The 23534-nt window shown below is 38.4% G+C and overlaps 1 protein-coding gene and 1 non-coding gene across 8 annotated transcripts in view; both read right to left on the reverse strand.

Annotated features, from left to right (window-relative positions):
- The window catches only part of Bptf (bromodomain PHD finger transcription factor), a 130384-nt gene that overhangs the window by 91896 nt on the left and 14954 nt on the right, over positions 1-23534 (reverse strand). For all 7 annotated transcript variants that reach the window (XM_027946213.2, XM_027946211.2, XM_027946212.2 and 4 more), the window contains exon 2: positions 6039-6861. In XM_027946213.2, the coding sequence (XP_027802014.2) occupies positions 6039-6861 (823 nt within the window). The remainder of the gene's footprint in view (positions 1-6038; positions 6862-23534) is intronic.
- LOC114101363 (small Cajal body-specific RNA 23) lies at positions 8818-8943 on the reverse strand. Its single transcript, XR_003584282.1, has one exon. It is a non-coding gene; the product is annotated as a small Cajal body-specific RNA 23 (non-coding RNA).

The raw sequence follows: 23534 nt of genomic DNA on the forward strand, positions 1-23534 counted from the left end.
GGATGGGGCTAGAGTTGTAGCTCAGTGGTAGAATGCTTGCCTTGTACACATGAGGCACTGCATTTGATTCCCAGCACCACATATAAATACACAAATAAAATAAAGGACCATCAACTAAAAAAATTTTTTAATAAATAAATGGATAAATAAAGAAGGACAACAATAATAATTAAAGGTATAACAAATATATCACAAAAGATTATTCCCAGGTTTCTTGCTTCTCTTGATGAGAAGACTGAATGACGAGCAGGTAATGGAGAAACTGAGAAGTTTTTATTTAGATGTGTCATCTTTGAGGTGCCTGTGATGTGGACATATCCAGAAGGTTGCTAGATATACAGAACTGGATATGGCCAGAAGGGATTCAGACACAGGTCTGATGGCAACCAAAACTATTAAGAAAGTAGCTAGAATGGGAAGTTGTGGGTAGAAAACTGTATGATATTTTTAAATGTAATTCAGTTCATTTAGAAAATTAAAAAACAGAGTTTTAAAAGCTGTGTTCAAGATAATATCATTCAGAATGGAGAGCGAAAGAAGGTAGTAATCTAATCTGGTTCCAATAGCAGAGCAAGGGGCTGTCAGGATGAAAGCAACATTTAAGAAAGATGGGTCATCTTACACAATAAATTAAAACCAGCCTTAAAGTCATTTGCTGAAAACCTCAGCAAATAAGAATTTTTCTTTTATTATATGCAAATAACATTTTAAGGTTTATTAAATAAAAGCAATAAAAAAATGGAAATTTTTCTATGACCTGTTAATATTACAATTAAAACATTGTTCACTGACAGAGACTTGTTTTGGGCAGTCACCGCTTACTTTGGTCAACAGGGCCACTGAGATTTATCATTTTAAGTTCCTGGGCTTCCAAGAAAAGCATATACTAAACCTCCACATACTGTAAACTGCCTAGCAATGTATATGGCTTTAAAACTTTCACAGGAGTTCACATATAATCTACTACAAGAGGACAAATAACTTGAAATAGTTTTAATCTGATTTTCATTAAAGATGTATAATCCGGGCTGGAGTAATGACTCGGTGGCAGAGCACTTGCCTAGCATGTGTGAGGCACTGGGTACCATCCTGAACACCAAAACTAATAAATAAAACAAAGGCATTGTGTGCATCTACAACTAAAAAAAATTTTTTTAATTAAAAAAAAGATGTATAATCTTCCAGGTTTACTGAAATTATTGACAGAGAACACTTAATTATCCTAACTATGTTAAAGTTTCCTATTTGACTTTACACAGAAAATATTCACTACATCACTGCATGAAAAGAGATATCCTTATTTGTCTGAAATCATCATTCAATTCTGTGCACTTCACTAGGCACCAAGAAAGGCCATTTGACTGGGGGCTCTGTGGCACACGTCTGTGACCCCAGAGACTCAGGGGGCTGAAGCAAGAGGGTCACAAGTTTGAGGCCAGCGTGGGCAACTGAAACCTTATCTCAAGAGAGGATGGGATAGGGGCACAGCTCAGCATACCTCAGGGTTCAAGCTCCAGTACTGAAAAAAGAGAAAGAAAGGCAGGCAGGTGATTTTAAGGACTAATTTTGAGTTTTTAAAACAATTTTATAATGAACAGTTTTATTAGGAAACAAATGAATAATTTTACTGTTCAATTTAGAAGAGTAGAATATTTAACTTCATTAATAATTTACCAAAAATTCATAGACAAGTGCTTAAAAATGTAACAATTTTTATTTTTAATACTAGGGATTGATAAAAAATGTGGAAAAAAAATACTGGGGATTGAACCAAAGGCATTTTACAACCAAGCTACATTCCTAGTCTTTTTATTTTTTGAGACAGGGTCTCACTAAGTTGCTTAAGGCCTTACTAAATTGCCAAGGCTGGCCTCAAACTTGCAATCCTTCTGCCTTACCCTCCTGAGACTCTGGGATTACAGGCATGGCCACCACACCCAGCAAAAGGTGACTTCTTAAGTCCTTTGTGTCACAGTATTTCAAAAGCTCACATTTACTTAACTACCTTCAAAGTAGTACATAGTTTTCTTTCCTACATACTGACAGTGATATATCAAGAAGCAGAATTTTTCTGGAATACTTCACTTACTTTATATTTTCTAAAAGTGCCTTTATTTCTAAATTAAAAGCTCTCCGAAATACTCAGTGGACATATAACAAAAACCACTACAGTAGTCTCCCCCAGGTATAAGCTGTGATTTAAACAGTTAAAACAATGTAAGTTGCAGACTTTTCAAAGTGACCATTTGAAAACTAAATGCAGTATGAAATTAGATATTAAAAATATTCTTGGGGCTGGAGCTGTGGCTCAGTGGTAGAACATTTGCCTGGCATGTGGGAGGCATTGGGTTCGATTCTCAGCACCACATATAAATAAATAAAATAAAGGTCCACTGACAATTAAACAATATTAAAATATCAGCCCCCCCCCCCCCCACTTATGAACAGGCTCTGAAAAAAACATCCCGTCCCATCTCCTAATTGCTATAGGATCTTGGACAAGTCCAAGGGCAAGTTATTTAACTCCATCTTTAAAATGCAGAATAACATAGCATCTACATTATTGGACTATGTGAAGATTAATGAAAAAAGTACATAAAATGTTTGGGTCACTGTAAGGCACACATTTAGTGCCCAATAAATATTGCTTTGGGCTATTATTATTACTAAATCACCACCCACTAATTCTACTTACAGGTCTTTAAAACTAAGGAAGGCCTCAACCACTGCTTACTGTGTAAAAAGCCTTAAAGATGTCAAAGCCTACAAGGACAAAGCACCTTTGGTCACTATATGGCCAAAAGGGGCACCTGTGGAAAAGAAAGAGGCAGGGCTGGGGATGTGGCTCAAGTGGTAGCGTGCTCGCCTAGCATGCGTGAGGCACTGGGTTCGATTCTCAGCACCACATACAAACAAAATGAAGATATTGTGTCCACCTAAAAATAAATAAATAAATAGATAGATAGATAAATAAATAAATAAATATTTTTTAAAAAGAAGAAGAAAGATAGAAAGAGGCAGTAAAAATGAACATCCGCAAGGTTGAGGAAGCAGGACAAGAAAGAAGAGCACGGGAGCGGAGAAACGCAGCGCAGACTCAGTGAGCACCGCTGGAGGGCTACAGAGAGGCTGACAAGCACCAGGCTCCCTGATACACAATGTGACTGAATTTTCACTTGTAATGACAATACTGCATTAAACTTCAACCCAAAATGTGGCTCCAGTTATCTCTCCATTGGTAATCACTGTTAACAAAGATTTGTTTCTTTGCTACCATCTCTACAACAAGACACCCCCTCCTCAAAACTAGAAGAAAAACACAAAAGAAAAGGCACAATAAACATAAAACCAAAAACTTGGGCAACAAGAAGGAAAAAAAAATTACACATATTAAAAAGAAACACTAATCCAAACTGAAAGAGACAAAAATATTCATTTAAAAATTGATACATGTAATCCCAACACCTGGGGAGGCTGAGGCAGGAGGATCATCGCCAGTTCAAAGTAAGCCTCAGCAATTTATCGAGGCGCTAGGCAACTCAGTGTCACCTTGTCTCTAGTAAAATACAAAATAAGGCTAGGGATGTGGCTCAGTGAGTGAGTGCCCTTGAGTTCAATCCCTCATACCAAAATAAGAAAAAAGAAATGTTTTCAAACACATAAACTCTCTGGGTGCAATGGCACAGGACCACTATCCCAGCTACTCAGGGGCCAAGGCAGAAGTATTCTATGTTCAATGCCAGCCTGCACATATTAGCAAGAACTATCTCAAAATAAAAAAAATTTAAAAGGAGCTGAGGATATAGCTGTGTGGTAGAGTGTCCCTGAGTTCAATCCCCCGGACTATGGGGGTCAGGGGAGACAAACTCCTAAGGACAGGGAAAAGAAGACAGACAACAACAACAAAAAAAAATTGAAACAGATGGACAAGTGATTACTGCCAAAGTGAAAAGCCAAGAACGCCCAATCCCAAACTAGCCCAATTCACATTCCCAGTCCCTCAAAAGGCACTGCACATGCAAAGAAAACTAGGTGAAAGTGGTTAAAGGAGCAGATCCCTAGACCATCTCTCCTTTTTAATCCTCTAAAGGTCTTGTCTCCATGGGAGGTAAACATGAGGTTCTCTGGATCAGGAGACACCATACTCAGGTGAACAAAGGTACTGGTTAGAAAATTAGGCTTTAAGGGCAACAGAAAATGCTACATGCACCATAAATGCAGACTGCTTTCTTTCACCACTCAGCTACCAGAATGCCATCAGTCACACCTGCCTGCACCAACTAGCACACTGGAAGAGGCTCTCTGGGCCACCAACCAGAGAAAGCTAAGGATATAGACACCAATAAAAGGAACTGAGAAAGTCACCACATGGATAAACCCAAAATTGTTAAGTCCCAACCACTTGTTCAGCGCTTCCCCAATTAGCTATGTAGTTCTACCATGTTAATCAGAAGGAGAAATCATCTATTTTTTATCCTTAGATATCTGAGGATGGAAGAGATACACCAAATCAACAATAGAAAGACGCGATTTAGAAGAAATGGATTAAACAAAGGCATGCAAAGTGGTGCATGCCTGTAATCCCAGCGGCTCAGGTGGCTGTGACAGGAGGACTACAAGTTCTAAGCCAGCCTCAGCAATGGTGAGGCACTTAGCAACTCAGTGAGACCCTGTCTACATAAAATATACAATAGGGCTGGGGATGTGGCTCAGTGCCATTCATCCTCTGGCACCTCCTCAAGAGGTGGCTTCACACATTCCAAATGATATACGGCTGAACATGTCTCGCAGCAAAGCAAATCCCCAACTCAGGTTGAGTGCCCTGAGTTCAATCCCCAGGACAAACAGAAAAGAAAAACAGGACTGATATATTTCCAAATAGGAAGATTCTAAGAACAAAAGCGCTCTTAAAATAAAAACATGGAAAAACATGGTAGCAGAAAAGAGAAACCAAATAGTAGGACTGGGAGAACAATGTAAGAAAATCTTCTAGAAATACTGATCAACACACAAACCCCAAGGAGGGGACAGAAAAAAAAAGAGAGAGAAAGAGAGAAACTGAAAAGAAAAAAAATCAGAAAAGCAGTCCAACGTTCAATGCAATAATAAATCAAGGCAAACACAACAGGGAAAAGGAGAGGAAGAAGTCATCAGGAGACCTCTCAGAACCAAGGACATCAATGTGGGTGGAAAATGCCCACAAAGCAGCCACTGGATGAACACAGACCCACACAAGGGCACATCATTGCACGCCTGCAGAACTCGGGCAGAGAAGATTTCATAGCCTCCAGCTAAGTCCAAACCAGTCACCCACTAAAAGATCAAGAATCAAAATGGGTTCAGATTTTTCCACAGCAAAACTGATGGAGTTTAGGTTCTCCCCTCCATGTCCTGCTCTGACATTCATTTCATTCCATCACAGATTTTCAGATCTCACCTATTCCTGAGAACTGGAAGGCTTTGTAGACTTCACAAGCCCCAAACTCAACCATGCCCAATGCCCTGAGAAAACCCACCAGTGTTTTCCTGACCTTGCCTATCAAAACCCAAAAGAGCTCTTGAACTCACAGAGACCTGAAGCCAGTTTATGACCCCGGTCTGCTGGGATATCTCCTCCTGGGAGACTGCAACAGCAATGGCAAAGCTGACCTTTCCCTAGACAGTGAGGCTTGCTCATGCTGTTCCATTTTACACAAATATGGTAAAAATAAGAGAGAGAGAGCCAGAAAAGAATCCTACCAACAAAATTAGGGTACAAATTACTTCCAGAGGCCCCAAGGAAGGCCTACAGTGGCATTCCACCCAGGAACATTCTATTTCCAAGCCTGGGCTTCTAAAACAATGGTAAGCATTTTGTAACTTTATATACTCCTCTTTATAATTTTCAATTGTGTTAATGCACTTCAACTACAAATGAACTACAACTCACTGTTTACAAAACTTTAGACCACATCAGCAGTATAACCCTGCTACATCAATGATGAAAGAAAATGGTTTAATTTTGAATACATATAAAAATTACAACCAGATTTACTTACATTATGAGTCTTCGGTTTAAGAACCAGTATTTCCTCCGGCTTCTGTCATATCCAATAGGTTCGTGTCGAATATATGGTTTATTTTTTTGGATTTCAGCAACACAGTCAGTCACACCAGGCACCTTGTGTGCTACACACACTTCACACTGCCATTCATCCTCTGGCACCTCCTCAAGAGGTGGCTTCACACATTCCAAATGGTATACGGCTGAACACGTCTCGCAGCAAAGCAAATCCCCAAGTTTGTGACAAACCCTACAATGGTCATCATACTGGATCACCCCTTCAGACATCAACTCCTCACGAGCAATATTTGTCGTAAGAAACTGATCGACTAGAAACTGCAGAACTTTGATTTTATTCTCTACTGGTCCGTAAGGATAGTCCTCGGCTTCTTGGTAAGGAAGAACATGATGGTACTCCTTATCACTCTCACAGTACACACGCAGCACCTCCGGCCACGTCATCCCGTCTATGAAATACAGCGTGGAATTGACGCTATCTTTCAGATCAGCAGGTCCAAAGGTAGTATTGGAAGTGTCTTCTTCACGCAGAACGGCTTTCAAAAGCACAACGTGCATCTCTGCCATGAGTGTGCACTGCTCTTGGCTCACCAGAGCAGCACAAAAGTCCTCAAAGCGAAAAGGAGATAATCTTAAAACAGTGCCAAAGTTCCGCAGTACCTCATAAATGGCAATAACATTCATTATATGCTCATTAGGCACCATTAAATCCTCAGAGGACTTGGGAAATTCAAGGGGTGGGATGTCTTTTTCTTCTAATATTGGAGAACGAGGCCGATGTACTCTTGGTTTTCGCCTACCTGTAAATAAAGAAACAGTATCATTATAAATTAGTACATCACTTCTACAAATTTTGGGTTCTCCATTTTTTCCTCTTTGAACACATACCTCAAAAAATAGATAAGTATGCTTCTATTACATCACCAATTCTCAATATACCAAGAATAGGGTTTGGGGGTGGAGCTCAGTGTCATAGAACTTGCCTAGCATCCACGAGGCCCTGGGTTCAATCCCAGCATCAACAATAATAAGAATACCAGGAAGCTCTAATTTTAGCTCTCATTCTTAAGTCTATAGAAAATCTAAATTAACTTTCTCACTACATTCCAAATCATACATAAAAAAAATATTTAATTATAGCTGGGAATCATGGCTCATGCCTGTAATCCCGGAGGCTCAGGAGGCCAAGGCAGGAGAATCAAAGTTCAAAGCCAGCCTCAGAATCGGCAAGGCGCTAAGCAACTCAGCGAGACCCTGTCTCTAAAACAAATACAAAATAGGGCTGGGGATGTGGCTCAGTGGTCGAAGTGTCCCTGAGTTCAATCCCCAGTACCAAAAAATAAATAAATAAATTCAATTATAATCAGTTCTCAATTACCTAGAGGGATTAACTGGTTTATAGTAAAAATAAATGTTACTTGTGAAAGATACTTTTTACTCTTTATATGAGAGCATAAAGAAAAAACATCTACAGATAAGATGACAAGCATATGGGGCCAGGGTTGTGGCTCAGTGGTGGAGTGCTTGCCTAGCATGTGTGAGGCACTGGGTTCAATTCTCAGCTCTGCATATAAATAAATGAATAAAATAAAGGTCCATCACATCTAAAAAAAAAAAGATGACAAAAGTAGGGGACAATAGAGCTCACATAGCATCAGCTGCAAAACAGAAACCCCCCTCAACCTGAAGCAAGTTCACCATGTAGACTGCCAGAAGTCCTTCCTGACAGGAGTCCCAAAGTGAAGCACAGCCTCAGGGCAGAGGCAGAAAGGAAAGTAGAAAGGAAGAAGCCAGAAGAGGACTTCCAACATTGGGAGGAAAAAATATCTTGTCTAGGGACAGGCAGTTAAGGAATCAGTTAACTTTTAGTCACCCAGTCCCCAGTTTATGAGATGTGAGGCCCAGCCATATATAGGTATATCAATGTATCACTATATACAATGGAGAGATTAGTCTGTGACACATATATATGTATTTTACGTAAGCCTCTGAACAAGTCTGTGAAATATTACAATCAGCCCTGCTTTATAAATGTGAAAACTCATTAAAAGTAACAAGTTATTCCTAAATTACTGCCTATATTATTACAATTGTTTTATTGTTTACTTATTTATCTTAGAGTACTGGTTATTGAACCCAACACTAGTTACTGAACCCAGTGCTCCAACACTGAAATATATCCCCAGTCTTTTTTTCTTTTTAAGACAAGGGTCACACTAAGTTGCTAAGGTTGGCCTCAAACTTGGGATCCTCCTGCCTCAGACTCCCAAGTCACTGGGATTACACATGTGAGCCACCACAACTAGCTACTTCTTCTTGTTACTATACTTTCTGAGGAATGGTAAACATATTCCTAATTTTCAGGAGTAATTTTAAAGACATCAATTAACATTAAATTCATTCTTGTACAATTAAGTTTTATGGTTTATAAAAGCTAAACTTTTGTGGAGTTTTTCTTTTTAACCTAAGTATGCATCAGTAGTTAAATGAATTATGATGACCTACACAAGGAAATCAAATCTAGCAGCTGAAAAACATAAGGTAAATTTCCCACATGCCAAAACAAAACGATCTTCTATTTTTTATTTTTTGGAACTGAGGATTGAAGGCAGGGCAGCTCTACAAATGAGCAACATCCTCTACCCTTTTTATTTTGAGACAGGGTCTCCCTAAATTGCCAAGATTGGCCTCAAACTCTCAAAGCCAAGTAGCTGGGATTACAGATGTGTTCCACTGCACCCAGCACTAGTTTAACTTGTTGTACTGGAAACCGTGGTGTCCTGTGCCCACTTGGACAGGATACCCCCAAACCAGTCCCAATTCTCTTGCTCAGAGGGTAGGTCAGGACCACCATATGGAGAGGACCCAGCCCTGGTGAGCAGCTGTGAATGAGTGTGAATATCTGTGAATAAATGGAAGAAACAAACAGTTACAAAAAAAATTAGTAGAATGATGTCATCTGAGTAAACAGGGACAGGGAAGAAAAGAAGATAGGAACAATGATAGAATATTTGTCTATGGAGGTCACATAAGAATCTTTTTTTTTTTTTTTGGGGGGGGGGGGCAATGCTGGGGATTAAACCCAGAGGCACTTTATCACTGAGCCATATCCCCAGTCCTTTTTATTTTTTATTTGGAGACAGGGTCTCACTAATAAGTTTGAGGCTTAGGGCCTCAAACTTGTGATCTTCCTGCCTCAGCCTCCCAAGTCACTGGGATTATGGGTATGTGCCATCATGCCCAGCAGACTCATTTAAAAGTATTTGTTTATAGGAAGAAATGTGGGACAGGAAAAGAACAAAGATTAATTTTTTAACCTTTTTATATGTTTTTAAATATCTCATGGATGTATTTTATAATAGTTTAAAAGAAAATACTGGGCAATATTTATGTAAATGACTAAGAATATTAATTTAGAGATGTAGAGCTCATTGGTACAGTGCATGCCAACCATCCACAAGCCCTGGGTTTGATCTCCAGAACCATAAAAAAGGGGAAGGAAAAAAAAAGGAGCATTAATGTTTAAATCAATAAAATGTTCCTAATAATGACTACTGATAATCCTGTATGAATATAAATATAAGGTGGATTACATCAAATCAAAGATTCAGGCTTATAGAACTGAGCATGGATCACAGGGAATAAAAGACAGAACATAAAATTAAACCACTTAAGGCTCTCCACTCCTGATAATTAGCAAGTGAAGTCATTTTGACTACTCACAGAAGTATATTTTTCCCCATAGCAACACACAGAAATATATTTTTAAATATCAGTTGGGGTTGTGGCTCAGCAGTAGAGAACTCGCCTAGCATGTGCAAGGCCCTGGGTTCGATCCTCAGCACCACATAAAAATAAATAAAGGTACTGTGTCCAACTACAACTAAAATAAATAAATAAATAAATATTTTTTTAAAAAATGGGGCTGGGATTGTGGCTCAGTGGCAGAGTACTTGCGTCGCATGTGTGAGGCACTGGGTTCAATCCTCAGCACCATATAAAAATAAAGAAATAAATAAATAATATTGTGTCCATCTACAACTAATATTTTTTAATTAATTAATTAACTAATATCAGTAAGTGTTAATCTAATTATATTTTTCTCTTAATTAAAAAAAAAAATTGAATTCAGAGCCAGCTTCAGCAACTTAGTGAGGCCCTAAGCAACTTAATGAGACCCGACTCAAAATAAAAAATAAGTAAGGCTGGGGATGTGGTTCAGTGGTTAAAGGCACCTGGGTTCAATCCCTGGTATTTAAAAAAAAAAAAGATTACCTCCACCTCACTAGTTAACAGGAAAAGGCAAGTAAAACACAATAAACACAAGATACGGCTTCATACTCGCCAAGGAACAAAAATTTTAAGGTAACAACCAAATAAACTATTGGGAAGGACACAGAACACCAGAAACATCAGTATACTACCAGTTTATATTATCAAGTGGTATCACAATTCTAGCTAATCAGGTGTAAGCCTTATATATAACCGGGAGAAAACAGCCTGCAAACTTGTTTGCTCATGATCACAGTAGGAAACACATTTCACATCTTAATCCAGTGTAAATACCACTGAAAACCAAAGTTCTACAAAACACTACTTATTTATTTTTGCATTACTTGAAACCAAACCCAGGACTTCACACTTGGTAGACAAGCATTCTACAACAGAACTACATCCTGAGGTATTTTTTTTTTTTTTTTTTTTTGGCGGGGAGACAGTCTTGCAAAATTGCCCAGGCTGGCTTCCAACATGCAATCTTCCTGCCTCAGCTTCCCAAATAGTTGGTATTAGAGAGTGTGCCAGCCAGAATTACAGGCATAACACCACCCCCGGCTTCCTATATGCCTTACAATAATCTCTTCTCTCCTAGCCTACTCCTCCATTACTTTTTTTTTATGTATTTTTAGTTGCAGTTGGACACAATACCTTTATTTTATTTATTTTTTATGTGGTGCTGAGGATCAAACCCAGGGTTTCGCACATGCTAGGTGAAAGCTCTACAACTGAGCCACAGCCCTAGCCCCTCCATTACTTTTTATTTATTTATTTATTTATCTATTTATTTATTTATTTATTTTTCAGTTTTCGGAGGACACAACATCTTTATTTTTTATTTTATGTGTTGCTGAGGCTCGAACCCACAGCCCCGCGCATACCAGACGAGCGCGTTACCGCTTGAGCCACATCCCCAGCCCCCCTCCATTACTTTTTATTTTATTTTATTTTTTCTGTAGTTGTAGATGGACAGCATGCCTTTATTTTACTCATTTATCTCTGTGTGATGCTAAGGATTGAACCCAGGGCCTCACACCTGCTAAGGAAGCCCTCTACCACTGGGCTACAGCCCCAGCCCTACTTTTTTAAAAAGCTGGTTGCAGCCCACTGTTTGAAAAATACCTTTGGAGAAAGTATCCTTCCGCACGCACACGCAGAACGTTTGATATTTATAAACCAAAGAAACAACCAAGCTGAAAACAATCAAAATGTCCACCAGCAAGAAAATGGTTAAAATGTGGCACATTCATTTGCTAGAATACTATTGAGCAGTCCTGAGGGCTTTAGTGCTACATATATCAACATGGATCAATCTTAAAGACATTGAAACAAAAGGCTCAACAATTTAAAACCATGTAAATAGTTTTTCTACTGCTTGTGGATGGATACATAGATGACCTGGTAGCTAACAACACCACTAGAATATAATCTCCTCAAAGGTTGAGAGTTTTATGTTGTTTATATTAAAAAGTGTTGTGCCTGGCGTGACGCCACACGCCTGTAATCCCAGCTGCTCGGAGGCTGAGTCGGGAGGATCAAAGCCAGTCTCAGCAATGGCGAGGCGCTAAGCAACTCTGGGAGACCCTGTCTCTAACTAAAATACAACAAGAACAAAAAAGTGCTGGGGTATGGCTCAGTGGCTGAGTGCCCCTGGGTTCAATCCCAAGTACATTAAAAAAAAAAAAAAAAAAAAAGTGTCACATAATTTATATTACTTAATAAACATTGAAAGAATCAGTAGTTTTGAAGTGTTAGTCCATAATTATACAAAAATGGTGCCTTTACATTGCTTGCAAATGTTAGAAATGTGTTTTGACTTCTCTGTAAGGAAATAAAGGACTATGTAAGAAACCCTAGAACAGTGTTCCTCATGGGGACCACTGGAGGGCTGACTGATTAAAATAGATAAAAGATGGAGTCTGAGAATCTGAATCTGACAATTTTCAGGATATTAAGTGTGCTGTTCTGGGGACTACGCTTTTTTTTTTTTTTTTTAAGTGCCGAGGATGGAATCCCAGGGCCTTGGCCATGCCAGGCAAGCTATGTGCTCTACCACTGAGCCACACCCCCAGCCCAGGGGACCCCACTTTGAAAATCAACTATGACATAGAAAGTTTATTCTCCCTTGAGATCCAGATGTGTAAAAATCAATAAACATTAGCTGAAATTCCAGGAGTTCCCCTCAAGCCTTGCTACTCAAAATGATGTTGAGACAGATTCAGAATTTCAGGCCCCACACAAGTCTACTAATTGGATCTGGTTTCTCAAAATTTTCAGGTGATTCATGCACTCATTAAAGTTTGAGAAGTTGCCTTAAAACAATCCTTCCTAAGACTAGAGTAGAGATGCTGCGAAGTCATCCTTTAAGCATTCTCCGAATACAACCCAAATTTATACAACCCAGGAGCAGCTTAGCAAACTGTATTTCCATCTTTCTCCCCAGATAATTCTGATGTGCAGCCAAATTTGAAAACTGCAGCTTTAAAGAAATTGGATATTCCTCATACCAAGAAAATGTAGGGCTTTCGTGGAAACTCAAGCAAGGGAAGGAAAAAGTTGCCCCAGGAGGCAAGATTAGGAAAAGACAGATGTAAAAGGAAGTTGAAGTTTAATCAAAGACCTTAATAAGCCTACCCCAAAAAAGGAAGGAATGGGGTCTGCCTGAAAGAGAACCAAAGAGTAACAACTTATCAATGAATTTCCAGCACAGTCTTGGTTGAGGGAGTGAACCTCAGCCTGAATGGCAAGACTCTGAACCACCTACCAAGTTATTATTTTGTTGTCGTTGATGGACCTTTACTTCATTAATATATATGTGGTACTGAGAATCGAACCCAGCGCTACACACATGCTAGGCGAGTGCTTTACCACTGAGCCACAGCCCCAACCTCAGGTTATTATTTTATTTTTTTATTTTTTTATTTTTTTTAATATTTATTTTTTAGTTTTCGGCAGACACAACATCTTTGTTTGTACGTGGTGCTGAGGATCGAACCCGGGCCGCACGCACGCCAGGCAAGTGCGCTACCGCTTGAGCCACATCCCCAGCCCTCAGGTTATTATTTTAATAGAGGAATTCTGTTGCTATGCACAGATGCTTTAATTTAAAGGACCTAGCCGTTCTTGGGGCAAAACTGTCTGCAGTTTTGAATTCTGTAACAGAAAAGTCTCTCACTGGGATGCCCTCTTAGAACTCTAGATGAACTTGCTGTAAGTGCTCATCATGTGTTAACTGCCGCAGGGAATGTTCTACATACCTGAGTTTTTAAAATATGCACTGTTGTCATAATCTGTATTTGTTTAATTAATTTCTCAATTTTTAAAATCAAAACACCCTATGAGGTGTGTGTGTGTGTGTGTGTGTGTTTTGTTTTGTTTCTGGTACCAGGAATTGAACCCAGGGGTGTTTAACCACCGAGCCACATTACCCCAGCCCTTTTATTTATTTATTTTGAGACAGGGTCTCACTAAATTGCTTAGAACCTTGCTAAGCTGCTAAGGGTAGCCTCCAATTTGTGATCCGCCCACCTCAGCCTCCCAAGCTGCTGAGATTACAGTGTGACCCACCACACTCAATCTGTCTATACAGTTTAAATAGATACTGCCTTACTTTGCTTAAGTTTTGAGAAACCTAAGGCATTTTCCAAAGCCCCACTCAAATGTTACTTCCACTGAAGAAAGAGCATCATCAGTTGGAGGCCAGCCTTAGCAACTGGTGAAACCTATCTAAAAAGAAAAAAGAGCTGGGTATGTAGTTCAGTGGTAGAGCTCTTCTGAGTTCAATTCCCAGTACCAAAAACAAAAGTGCGTCACCTCCATGGTCTGTGCTACCGTACGCCTGCTGGCACTGTGCTTCTTTGACCAGAAGGGACAGCCCTCCATCGTGGCATCAACACATTTTATTACAATTGTTCATGTGCCCTGAGTTCATTTGTTAACTTCTTTAGAACAAAGATTGTGACTTCAGTATTGCAGAAGTAAACAATATGTGTTGAACTAGTGACACCCATGAACAAAATGCTTGCAGAGGGTGGAGATCTAGGAATGAAGTCATGCCAGGGTTAACTGCCAGAAGTTACTGATGATTCTTCGGAGTCAACACCTAAATTTTTATTTTTAATTCTGAAAGGAATAATTTTACTTCAAAACTTCATAAGAATTCTAAATGTAATGTGTGTTTCTAAAGGGGAAATAATATAATATGCTCCCCTATTTCTAACTGGTATTTACAGGTAGAGGGACAACTCAGCATTGCTAAATAGGGACGAGGAAATTGCACATTCAGCATAAATTAATACATTACATGTAATAAAATCTAATTCTCTAATCTACACTTATACATACATAAGCCATGATTGGCACAGCAAAATTAAATAATCTGCAAGAATTTAATAGTCATCTTTAAAATATTATGAAACCAGCCAAGCATCATGATGCATGTTTGTTGTAATCTGAGAGACTCAGGAAGCTAAGACACAAGGATCTAAAATTCAAGGCCAAACCCAGAAATTTAGCAAGATCCAGTCTCAAAATAAAAAAATAAAAAGGACTGGGAATGTAGCTCAGGGGTAAAGTGCCCCTTAATTCAATCCCTAGTACCAAAAAGTTAAAATAAAATTAAATACACACACACACACACTGCCAGTCCCTTGTTTCATACGCACGCATGCACACGTGTACAAGGGACTGGCAGTATGGCTCAGTGGTAAAGAGCCTTAGCATGCATGAAGCCCTGGGTTTGATCTCCAGAAGAAAGGAAAGAAGACAATGAATTGCCAAACATACCAAGACTTTACCCTTTGATCTGCAATACTGTCCCAATCCAGCATAAGGCTACTTACTCACAAGGCACATTCCATCTGCCCCCATGCCCTATCCTTTCATGCCAGTAATAACACAAAAGCTGATAGCTTTCAGAGTGCCTTCTATATGCTAGGAATTATGCTGGGCACTTTTAAATACATTATCTCATTTTATCCTCAGATAAACTCCGTGAAGTAGGTAATATTATTACTTCCTTTCAAAGATGCTTATAGAGGCTAAATGCCTTGTCTAAGGTAAGAGCCCATACCAGAGTTATAACTAAAACACAAACCCACCTGTCTCCTATGTTTATGCTCTTTACTACATTGTCCTTTCTCCCCTAGTGTTTAAAAAAAACACTTAGCCAAGTGTGGTAGCACACATCTGCAATCCCAAATCCCAGCAACTTGGGAGGTTAAGGCAGGAGGATCACAAATTCGAGGATAGCCTTAACAACTGAGTGATACCCTATCTCAAAATTTTAAAAAGGGCTGGGGATGTAGATCAGTGGTAAAGAACCCCTGGGTTTCATCCCTAGTACCAAAAAAGGTGGGGGTGGGGGGGCTTCAAAGGAAGAAATTTGGCTGATACTATCTTTATCAAGTGACCAAACCGATCACCATCAATAACAGGACAAATTAATGGTGTGCCTCCTTATGAGGTGTGCTGGGAACACAGCACCCTTTACAGAGTTTTCCTGCCAAAGGTATATAAACTGAATCCATGCATGTAGAAAACAACCAGACAAATCCCAATGGTCAGACATTTAATAAGACATTGGATGGACAACTAGAAAATGTCACTGTCACAAAGAAACTTGCCTGCAGAAGGTGAAAGAACTGCTTTAAATTAAAAGGCACTAAAGAGATGTCAACTATATGCAAAACATGATCCTTGAGTGAATTCTGAATGGAGGAGGGAGGTAAAATGGCAGTAAGGGCACCTAGGGAAATTTGAAATGAAATATATCATTATATAAAGTTTGAGAAGATGAATTATTTGGAGGTGAAGTGTCATGATATCTGCAATTTACTATCAAATTGTTGAACAAAAAGAATATTTAAAAATTCAAGACAGCACACACACAAAGGTGACAAAAATGCTTAAAAATTGGTGAACCCAAGTGAAGGATGCACGGGGCATTTGTCGTGCTACCCTCAGTTTTTCTTTATGTTTGAAACTGTGTATGTTATAAATAAAAATTTCAGGCCAGGCATTGTGGTGCACGCCTGTAATCCCAGCAGCTCAAGAGGCTGAGGCGGGAGGATCGTGAGATCAAAGCCACATTCAGCAAAAGTGAGGTGCTAAGCAACTCAGTGAGACCCTGTATCTAAATAAAATACAAAATAAGGCTGAGGAGGTGGCTCAGTGGTCTAGTGCCCCTGAATTCAATTCCCAGTACAAAAAAAAAAAAAAAAAGAAAGAAATGGTGAGTAGCTGAGCTGGGGTAAATTAAAAAGCAAAACAGTAGCTGGATGCAGTGGTGCACATCTCTAATCCCAGTGACTTGGGAGGCTGAGGCAAGAGGATCACAAGTTCAAGGCCAGCCTCAGCCATTTAGCAAGCCCCTATGCAACTCAGCACGATCCCTTCTCAAAATAAAAATGGCTGAGGATAAGGCTCAATGCCCCTAGGTTCAACCTCCAGAACCAAACAAAAAAAAAAAGCAAAAGACTATTTTTCCTCTTAAGCTTTTTAAAGTATGTATCATGGCTGAAAGCAAAAACTATAACACTGATTACAGGGCTTTCAATGTATAGATAGATATACAACTACCATACCATGGGGGTAGATAAAGGGGCCCTATATGGCTGTGATGTTTTTACATTTTATTTAAAGTGTTAAAATGCTAACTCTAAGTAATTAGGTATGTTCTGAAATTCCTAGAGCAATTACTAAAAAAAAGCAGATATTAAGTCCAATACTAAAATCAAACATGAAAAAAAATATTCAGTTAATCCAAAAATAGACATAAAAGGGAAAAAGGGGTAAGGGAAGATATATATATAAAATAACAAAATAGCAAACCTCTATCCAACCATATCATATCCATTATATTAAATGTAAATGGTCCAAACATACCAACTCAAAGAGAAATGAGAGAATGAATGAATAGTTTGGGTTTTTTTTTTTTTTTTTTGGGGGGGAAGGGGGTAAGTACTGAAGACTGAACCCAGGGGCACTTTGCCACTGAGCTATATCCAAAGCCTTTTCATATTTTGAGACATGGCCTAAAATTTGGAATCCTTCTGCCTGTGCCTCCCCAGTCACTGAGATTACGGGAAGAGTGGCTTTTAAAGCAAGAAATATTGCCAGGCCTAGAGGCCATTTCATAATGATAAAGGGATTAAATAACCATGAGGACAAAACAACTGTAAATGTTCATACACCTAGAACAGAGCATCAAAATACATGTACAATAAACCTATGAAACTACAAGGAGAAAGAGAATAAAACCTAACAGTAGTTGCAGACTTCAACACCTCTCTCAGCAATCAACAGAACAAGTAGACTACAAATCAGCCCAGATTCAGAAACCTTAACACCATTATCAACCAACTTGGTATCAATGACATTTATGGAACACCCTTTCCAACAGCAACAGAATACACCTTTTTTTCCAATTGCAAATAGAACATTCACCCAAAAAGATTTCAGGACATAAAGCAAATTTCAGTTTCTTTTTTTAATTAATCATACTAAGTTCTCTGACCATAATGGAATTAAATTATTCTGTTAAACCATTAACAAAAGGACATCTGGGAAATCCAAATGTTTGAAAGTTATTACACTTCAAAAATCCATGGCTCAGCAGTGGGGCTGGGGCAAAGTGGCAGAGCACTTGCCTAATACATGTGAGGTTCTGGGTTTGATCCACAGCACCACATAAAAATAAACAAATAACAATGTGATTCTGCAACCTGTACACTCAGAAAAATGAGAAATTATACCCCATTTGATTCAAATGTATGTCAAGATCACTGTATTGTCATGTGTAATTAATAAAAAAATAAATAAATAAACAAATAAAAATAAAGGCATGCTGTCCATCTACAACTACCAAAAAAGAAAAAAAAATTTTCCCCCAAAAAATCCATGATTCAAGCCTGATATAGTGGAGCATGCCTGTAATCCTAGCAATTCAGAAGGCTGAGGCAGGAAGATCACATATCTGAGGACAGCCTCAGCATTTAGCGAGACATATCAGAAGGAACATATCAGAAATTGCAAAATACAACTAAAAAATTGTTTGAGGGATGTTTACAGCAATTAATGCTTATAATAGAAAATAAAGGTCTTAAATCAATAATCTTAAACTTCTTTTTCAGAAACTAGAAATAAGAAATGTTAATTAAACCCAAAGCAAGCGGGAGGAAAACAATAAAAAACAGAAATCAACAAAAGAGAAAAACTATAGACAGTCAGGCGTGGTAGTAAATGCCTATAATCCCAGTGACTCAGGAGGCTGAGGCAGAGGACTGCAAGTTCAAGGCTAGCCTCAGCAACTTAGGGAGGCCCTAAACAACTTAGCAAGATCCTGCCTCAAAAATTTAAAAGAGCTGGGGATGTGGCTCAGCAGTTAAGCTCCCCTGAGTTCAATCCCTGGTACCAAAAAAATATATAAAAAATTTAAAAAATAAATCAATGAACTCCAAAATTGCATCTTTTGAGATCAACTAAATTGATAATTTCTGACAATTTGGCCAAAAAAGAGAAAACACAAATTTCAATGAGTACATTACTATAAATTATAGAGATATTAAAAGAATAATAAGGGATTATTATAAACTTTATGTTCACAAATAGGACCTCTCAAATAAAAGGAACCAATTGCGTGAGAGAAAAACAAAGCCCATTCAAAAGGAATTTATAACTGCAATAAACTATCAGAGGAACTGAATTCATAGTGAGAAAATTTTCTTTCCAGCAAAGAAAACTCCAAGCCCAGATGGCTTCACTAGCATATCCTACCAAACCATTAACAAATGAATCATTCCAATTCTACACAATCACCTGTAGTTACAGAAAAAGCAGCAAACTTTCCAATTCATCATGATGCCAGCAGATACCCAAATCAGAGGAAGACATTACAAGGAAACTACAGACATCTTTCATAAACACAAACATAAAAAACTAAAAATACCACTTGTGGGGCTGGGTTTATGGCTCAGCGGTAGAACACTTGCTTCACATGTGTGAGGCACTAGGCTTGATTCTTACCGCATACAAATAAAAGAATAAAATAAAGGCCTATCAACAACTTAAAAAGAAAATGTGTGGCCAGGCGCGATGGCGCACACCTGTAATCCTAGCAACGTAGGAGGATCATGAGTTCAAAATCAGCCTCAGCAATGGCGAGGCACTAAGCAACTTAGAGAAGACCCTGTCTCTAAATAAAATACAGAAAAGGGCTGCAGAAGAGTACTTGCCTCTCACGTGTGAGGCACTAGATTCAATCCTCAGCACCACATAAAAATAAATGAATATTGTGTCCATCTCCAATAATAGAAAAAAATTTAAAAATAGTACCATGTGTGAGAATTCAGCAATATAAAAAGGATAATAGATCACAACCAAGTGGGATTTAACTTGTGGAGTACAAACCTGGTTCAATATTTAAAAACAATCTATGTAATTTGCTACGTCAACAGATTAACAACAACAAAAAAAACATGTACATTTGAACAGCTCCCCAAAAAAGAATTTAACAAAATTCAGCACCTATTACTAATAAAACTCTCAGTAAAATAGAAAACGACTAAACAGGAACTATCTTCAATCTGAAAAACAGCAGCTAAATAATATGTAATGTGAAAGACTGAATGCTTTAAGCCAAATACCAGAAACAAAACAAAGACATTCACTCTCATCACTCAACATCATATTAAATGTCCTAGCCAGTACAATACAGGGAGGTGATCCATATTAGACAGGAGGAAATAAAACAATCTCTGTCACACAAGATGATTTACCTATGCAGAAAAATCCCAAGAAATCTACAAAAACACAAAGCTACAAACTTGTGAGTTTAGCAAGTTGACAAATTCAACATATGAAAAACCAATTGCATTTTTTATTATTAATAACAAATAACTGGAAATTCAAATTTTAAAAAGTAGTACAGTGGTAGGGGGGTGTACACTCTGTGGTGGGAATGCTTGCCTGCCATGTGCAGAACCTGGACTTGATCCCCAGAACCATGTGCAAAAAAAAGAGTACCAATGATAATGGCACCAAAAAAAATCACGAAATATTTAAGTATCAAAGTAACAACACATGAAGGACCAGTATGCTGGAACACTAAAAAACTGATGAAAAAAGACCTGAATTAAGAGATGGCAAGATTCGGTATTATTAATATATCATTTTTCCCAAAACTGATCTAGAAAGTCAACATAATCCCAATGAAAAACATCCCAATAGGAAACTGGGAATAGTGGCTAACACAGTAATTTGGGAGACCAAGACAAGAGGATTACAAGTTCAAGGCCAGTCTCTGTTACTAACTGAGACTCTGTCCCAAAACAAAAACTAAAAACTAAAAAAAAAGAATGATTTGTAGATATGAATAAAATAATTAAAACACAGAGGCTAGGGCTATAGCTCAGTGGCAGAGCACTTGCCTAGCACATGTGAGGCACTGGGTTCGAGCCTTAGTACCACATAAAAATCAATAAAATAAAGGCATTCTGTCCATCTACAACTACCAAATAATAAAAAACATAAATGGAGGGGTTGGGGCTGTAGCTCAGTTGTAGAGCGCTTGCCTCACATGCGTGAGGCACTGGGTTCAATCCTCAGCACCACATAAAAATAAAGATACTGTGTCCATCTACAACTAAAAAAAAAAAAAAAAAAAAAAAAATTTAATGGAAAGTCACAAGAAGTGAAATAGCCAAAATAATTCTTTGTGCGTGTGTGTGTGGGTGGGTACCAGGGATTGAACTCAGGGGCACTCAGCCACTGTGTCACATCCCAGCCCTATTTTGTATTTTATTTAGAGATGACAAAAGATCTTAATGAGTTGCTTAGCACCTCACTAAATTACTAAGGCTGGCTTTGAACTCACAATCTTCCTGTCTCAGCCTCCCCAGCTGCTAGGATTACAGGTGTACACCACTGCACCCAGCCCAAAACGATTTTGAATAATAATAAAGTTGGATATACCTACCTTATTTCAAAATTTAACTATTAAACAAGATTACTGCTGGGCTGGAGTTGTAGCTTAGTGGCAGAGCACTTGCCTAGCATGCATGACGCACTGGGTTCAATCCTCAGCACCACATAAAAATAAATAAAATAAAATAAAGACATTCTGTCTACAACTTCAAAAAATAAAAAAAGATTATTGCAACAAAAGGATGGATAGGAGCCAGGCATGGTGGTACACACCTCCAACAGCTCAAGAGGCTAAGACAGGAGGATGGCAAGTTCAAAGCCAGTCTCAAGCAAAAGTGAGGCACTAAGCAATTCAGTGAGACCTTTTGTAGTCTCTAAATAAAATACAAAATAGAGCTGGGGATGTGGCTCAGTGGCTGAGTGTCCCTGAGTTCAATCCCTGGTACCCGAAAAAAAAAAAAAAAAAAGGATGGAGAGGGACTGGGCATGGTAGTGCACGATTCTGATCCCAGCTACCCAGGAGACTGAGGCAGAAGGACTGCAAGGGCAAGGGCAGCCTCAGCAACATAGGGAGACCACATCTCAAAAAAAAAAGAACAGATCACTGGAACATGCTAGTTATATTTTGACACAGATGCAGTAGAAAAGGAAATGCAATGGAGGATCCATTTCAATAAATGGGCTGGGGATATAGTTCAGTGGTAGAGCACTTGTGTAGCATGCACAAGGCCCTGGGTTCAATCCTCAGTGCCACAAAAAAATAAATAAATAAACAAATATAGAATATCAGAACAACCAGGCATCTATATGTAAAAGAAAGAATCTCAAGCTTTGTCTCATCTTATAGAAAAAGTAACTCCCCTAGCTCACATCTTATAAAAAACTACAAATGAATCATACATCTAAATATAAAACCTAAAACTATAAAACATTTGAAAGAAATCAAAGAAGAAAATCTTTGAAACTTAGGTGAGGAAGCTGCAGATAAGCAATTAGGGTCAGCCCATCACCTGTTATTCTTGGGCCCAGGAGAGCTAAATAAGTGGGAAAATAATCAACCAAATTACAGTATTTGGTAATTTGAAAATTAGTGTCCATAAAATATGATTAGAACACTACAAATTGTAGTGTCCATAAAATATGATTAGAACACCACTCATTCATTTACATATTGTCTATGGCTGCTTCTGTACTACAACTGCAGAGTTGTAACAGGGACTGCAAGCCTAAAAGATTTCCTATCGGGCCCTTTACTGAAAAAAGGTTACAGAAAAGTGAAGGGAGTATAAACTGGTTTAGACTTTCAAAGGGCACACACTCCTCACAGTCTAGGAAAACACCCTACAGAAAGAAACACCAACATAAGTGACTAAAGATACATGTCTAGGGCTGGGGTTGTGGCTCAGTGATAAAGCACTTGCCTCACTTATGTGAGCACTGGGTTTGATTCTCAGCACAACATATAAATAAATGAATAAAATAAAGGTCCATCAACAACTAAAAAATATATTTTTTTAAAAAAAAAGTTACATGTCTAACACAATTAGGACAGCAATGTCTGTAAAAGCAAAAAGGGACTGAAATTTTTCTGTTTGTTTGTTTTGAGGGAGGCGGGTGCTGGGGATGGAACCCAGGGCCTCATTTATGTGAAACAAGCACACTAGAAATGAGTTCTATCCCCAGCCCCTCAATACAACTAAATTTTTATGCAAATTAATACAAATAACATATGTAGTTATGTGTTAATAAAGTAAAAAAAAGGACAGTTCACATCTTGACATGCTAGGACTCTGTGAGTGTGCAAGTTTATGACCTCTACCATCAACAATCTCCTCTTCTGAGACAGAGGAACTCAACAACTCTAACTACCCAGAAGTCAGGCTTCCAAGTTTACTGAGGATCAGCAATCGAAGGCCTCTCACCTGGAAAATTCAAACTCAAAAATTTGAGTACGTATCTAAAATTACAGAAAAATCATATTAAAATGTGCACTATTTATACAATACTTTGAAAAATGAGTATGGTCATGGTTAAGGAAAAAACAAAGGTACTGGGCTGGTTGTGGCTCAGCAGTAGGGCATTTGCCTAAGATATATGAGGCACAGGGTTCAATTCTCAGCACCACATATAAATAAATAAAGATCCACTAACAGTTAAAAATTTTTTTAAATGCTCAAATTGTATGATATTACAGTGGATCAAATTAAACATAAAAAATAACAAAAGTAGGGCTGGGGTTGTGGCTCAGTGGTAGAGAGCTTGACTTGCATGTGTG

Source organism: Marmota flaviventris, chromosome 17 (genome assembly GCF_047511675.1).
Source record: "Marmota flaviventris isolate mMarFla1 chromosome 17, mMarFla1.hap1, whole genome shotgun sequence".
Taxonomy (NCBI): domain Eukaryota; kingdom Metazoa; phylum Chordata; class Mammalia; order Rodentia; family Sciuridae; genus Marmota; species Marmota flaviventris.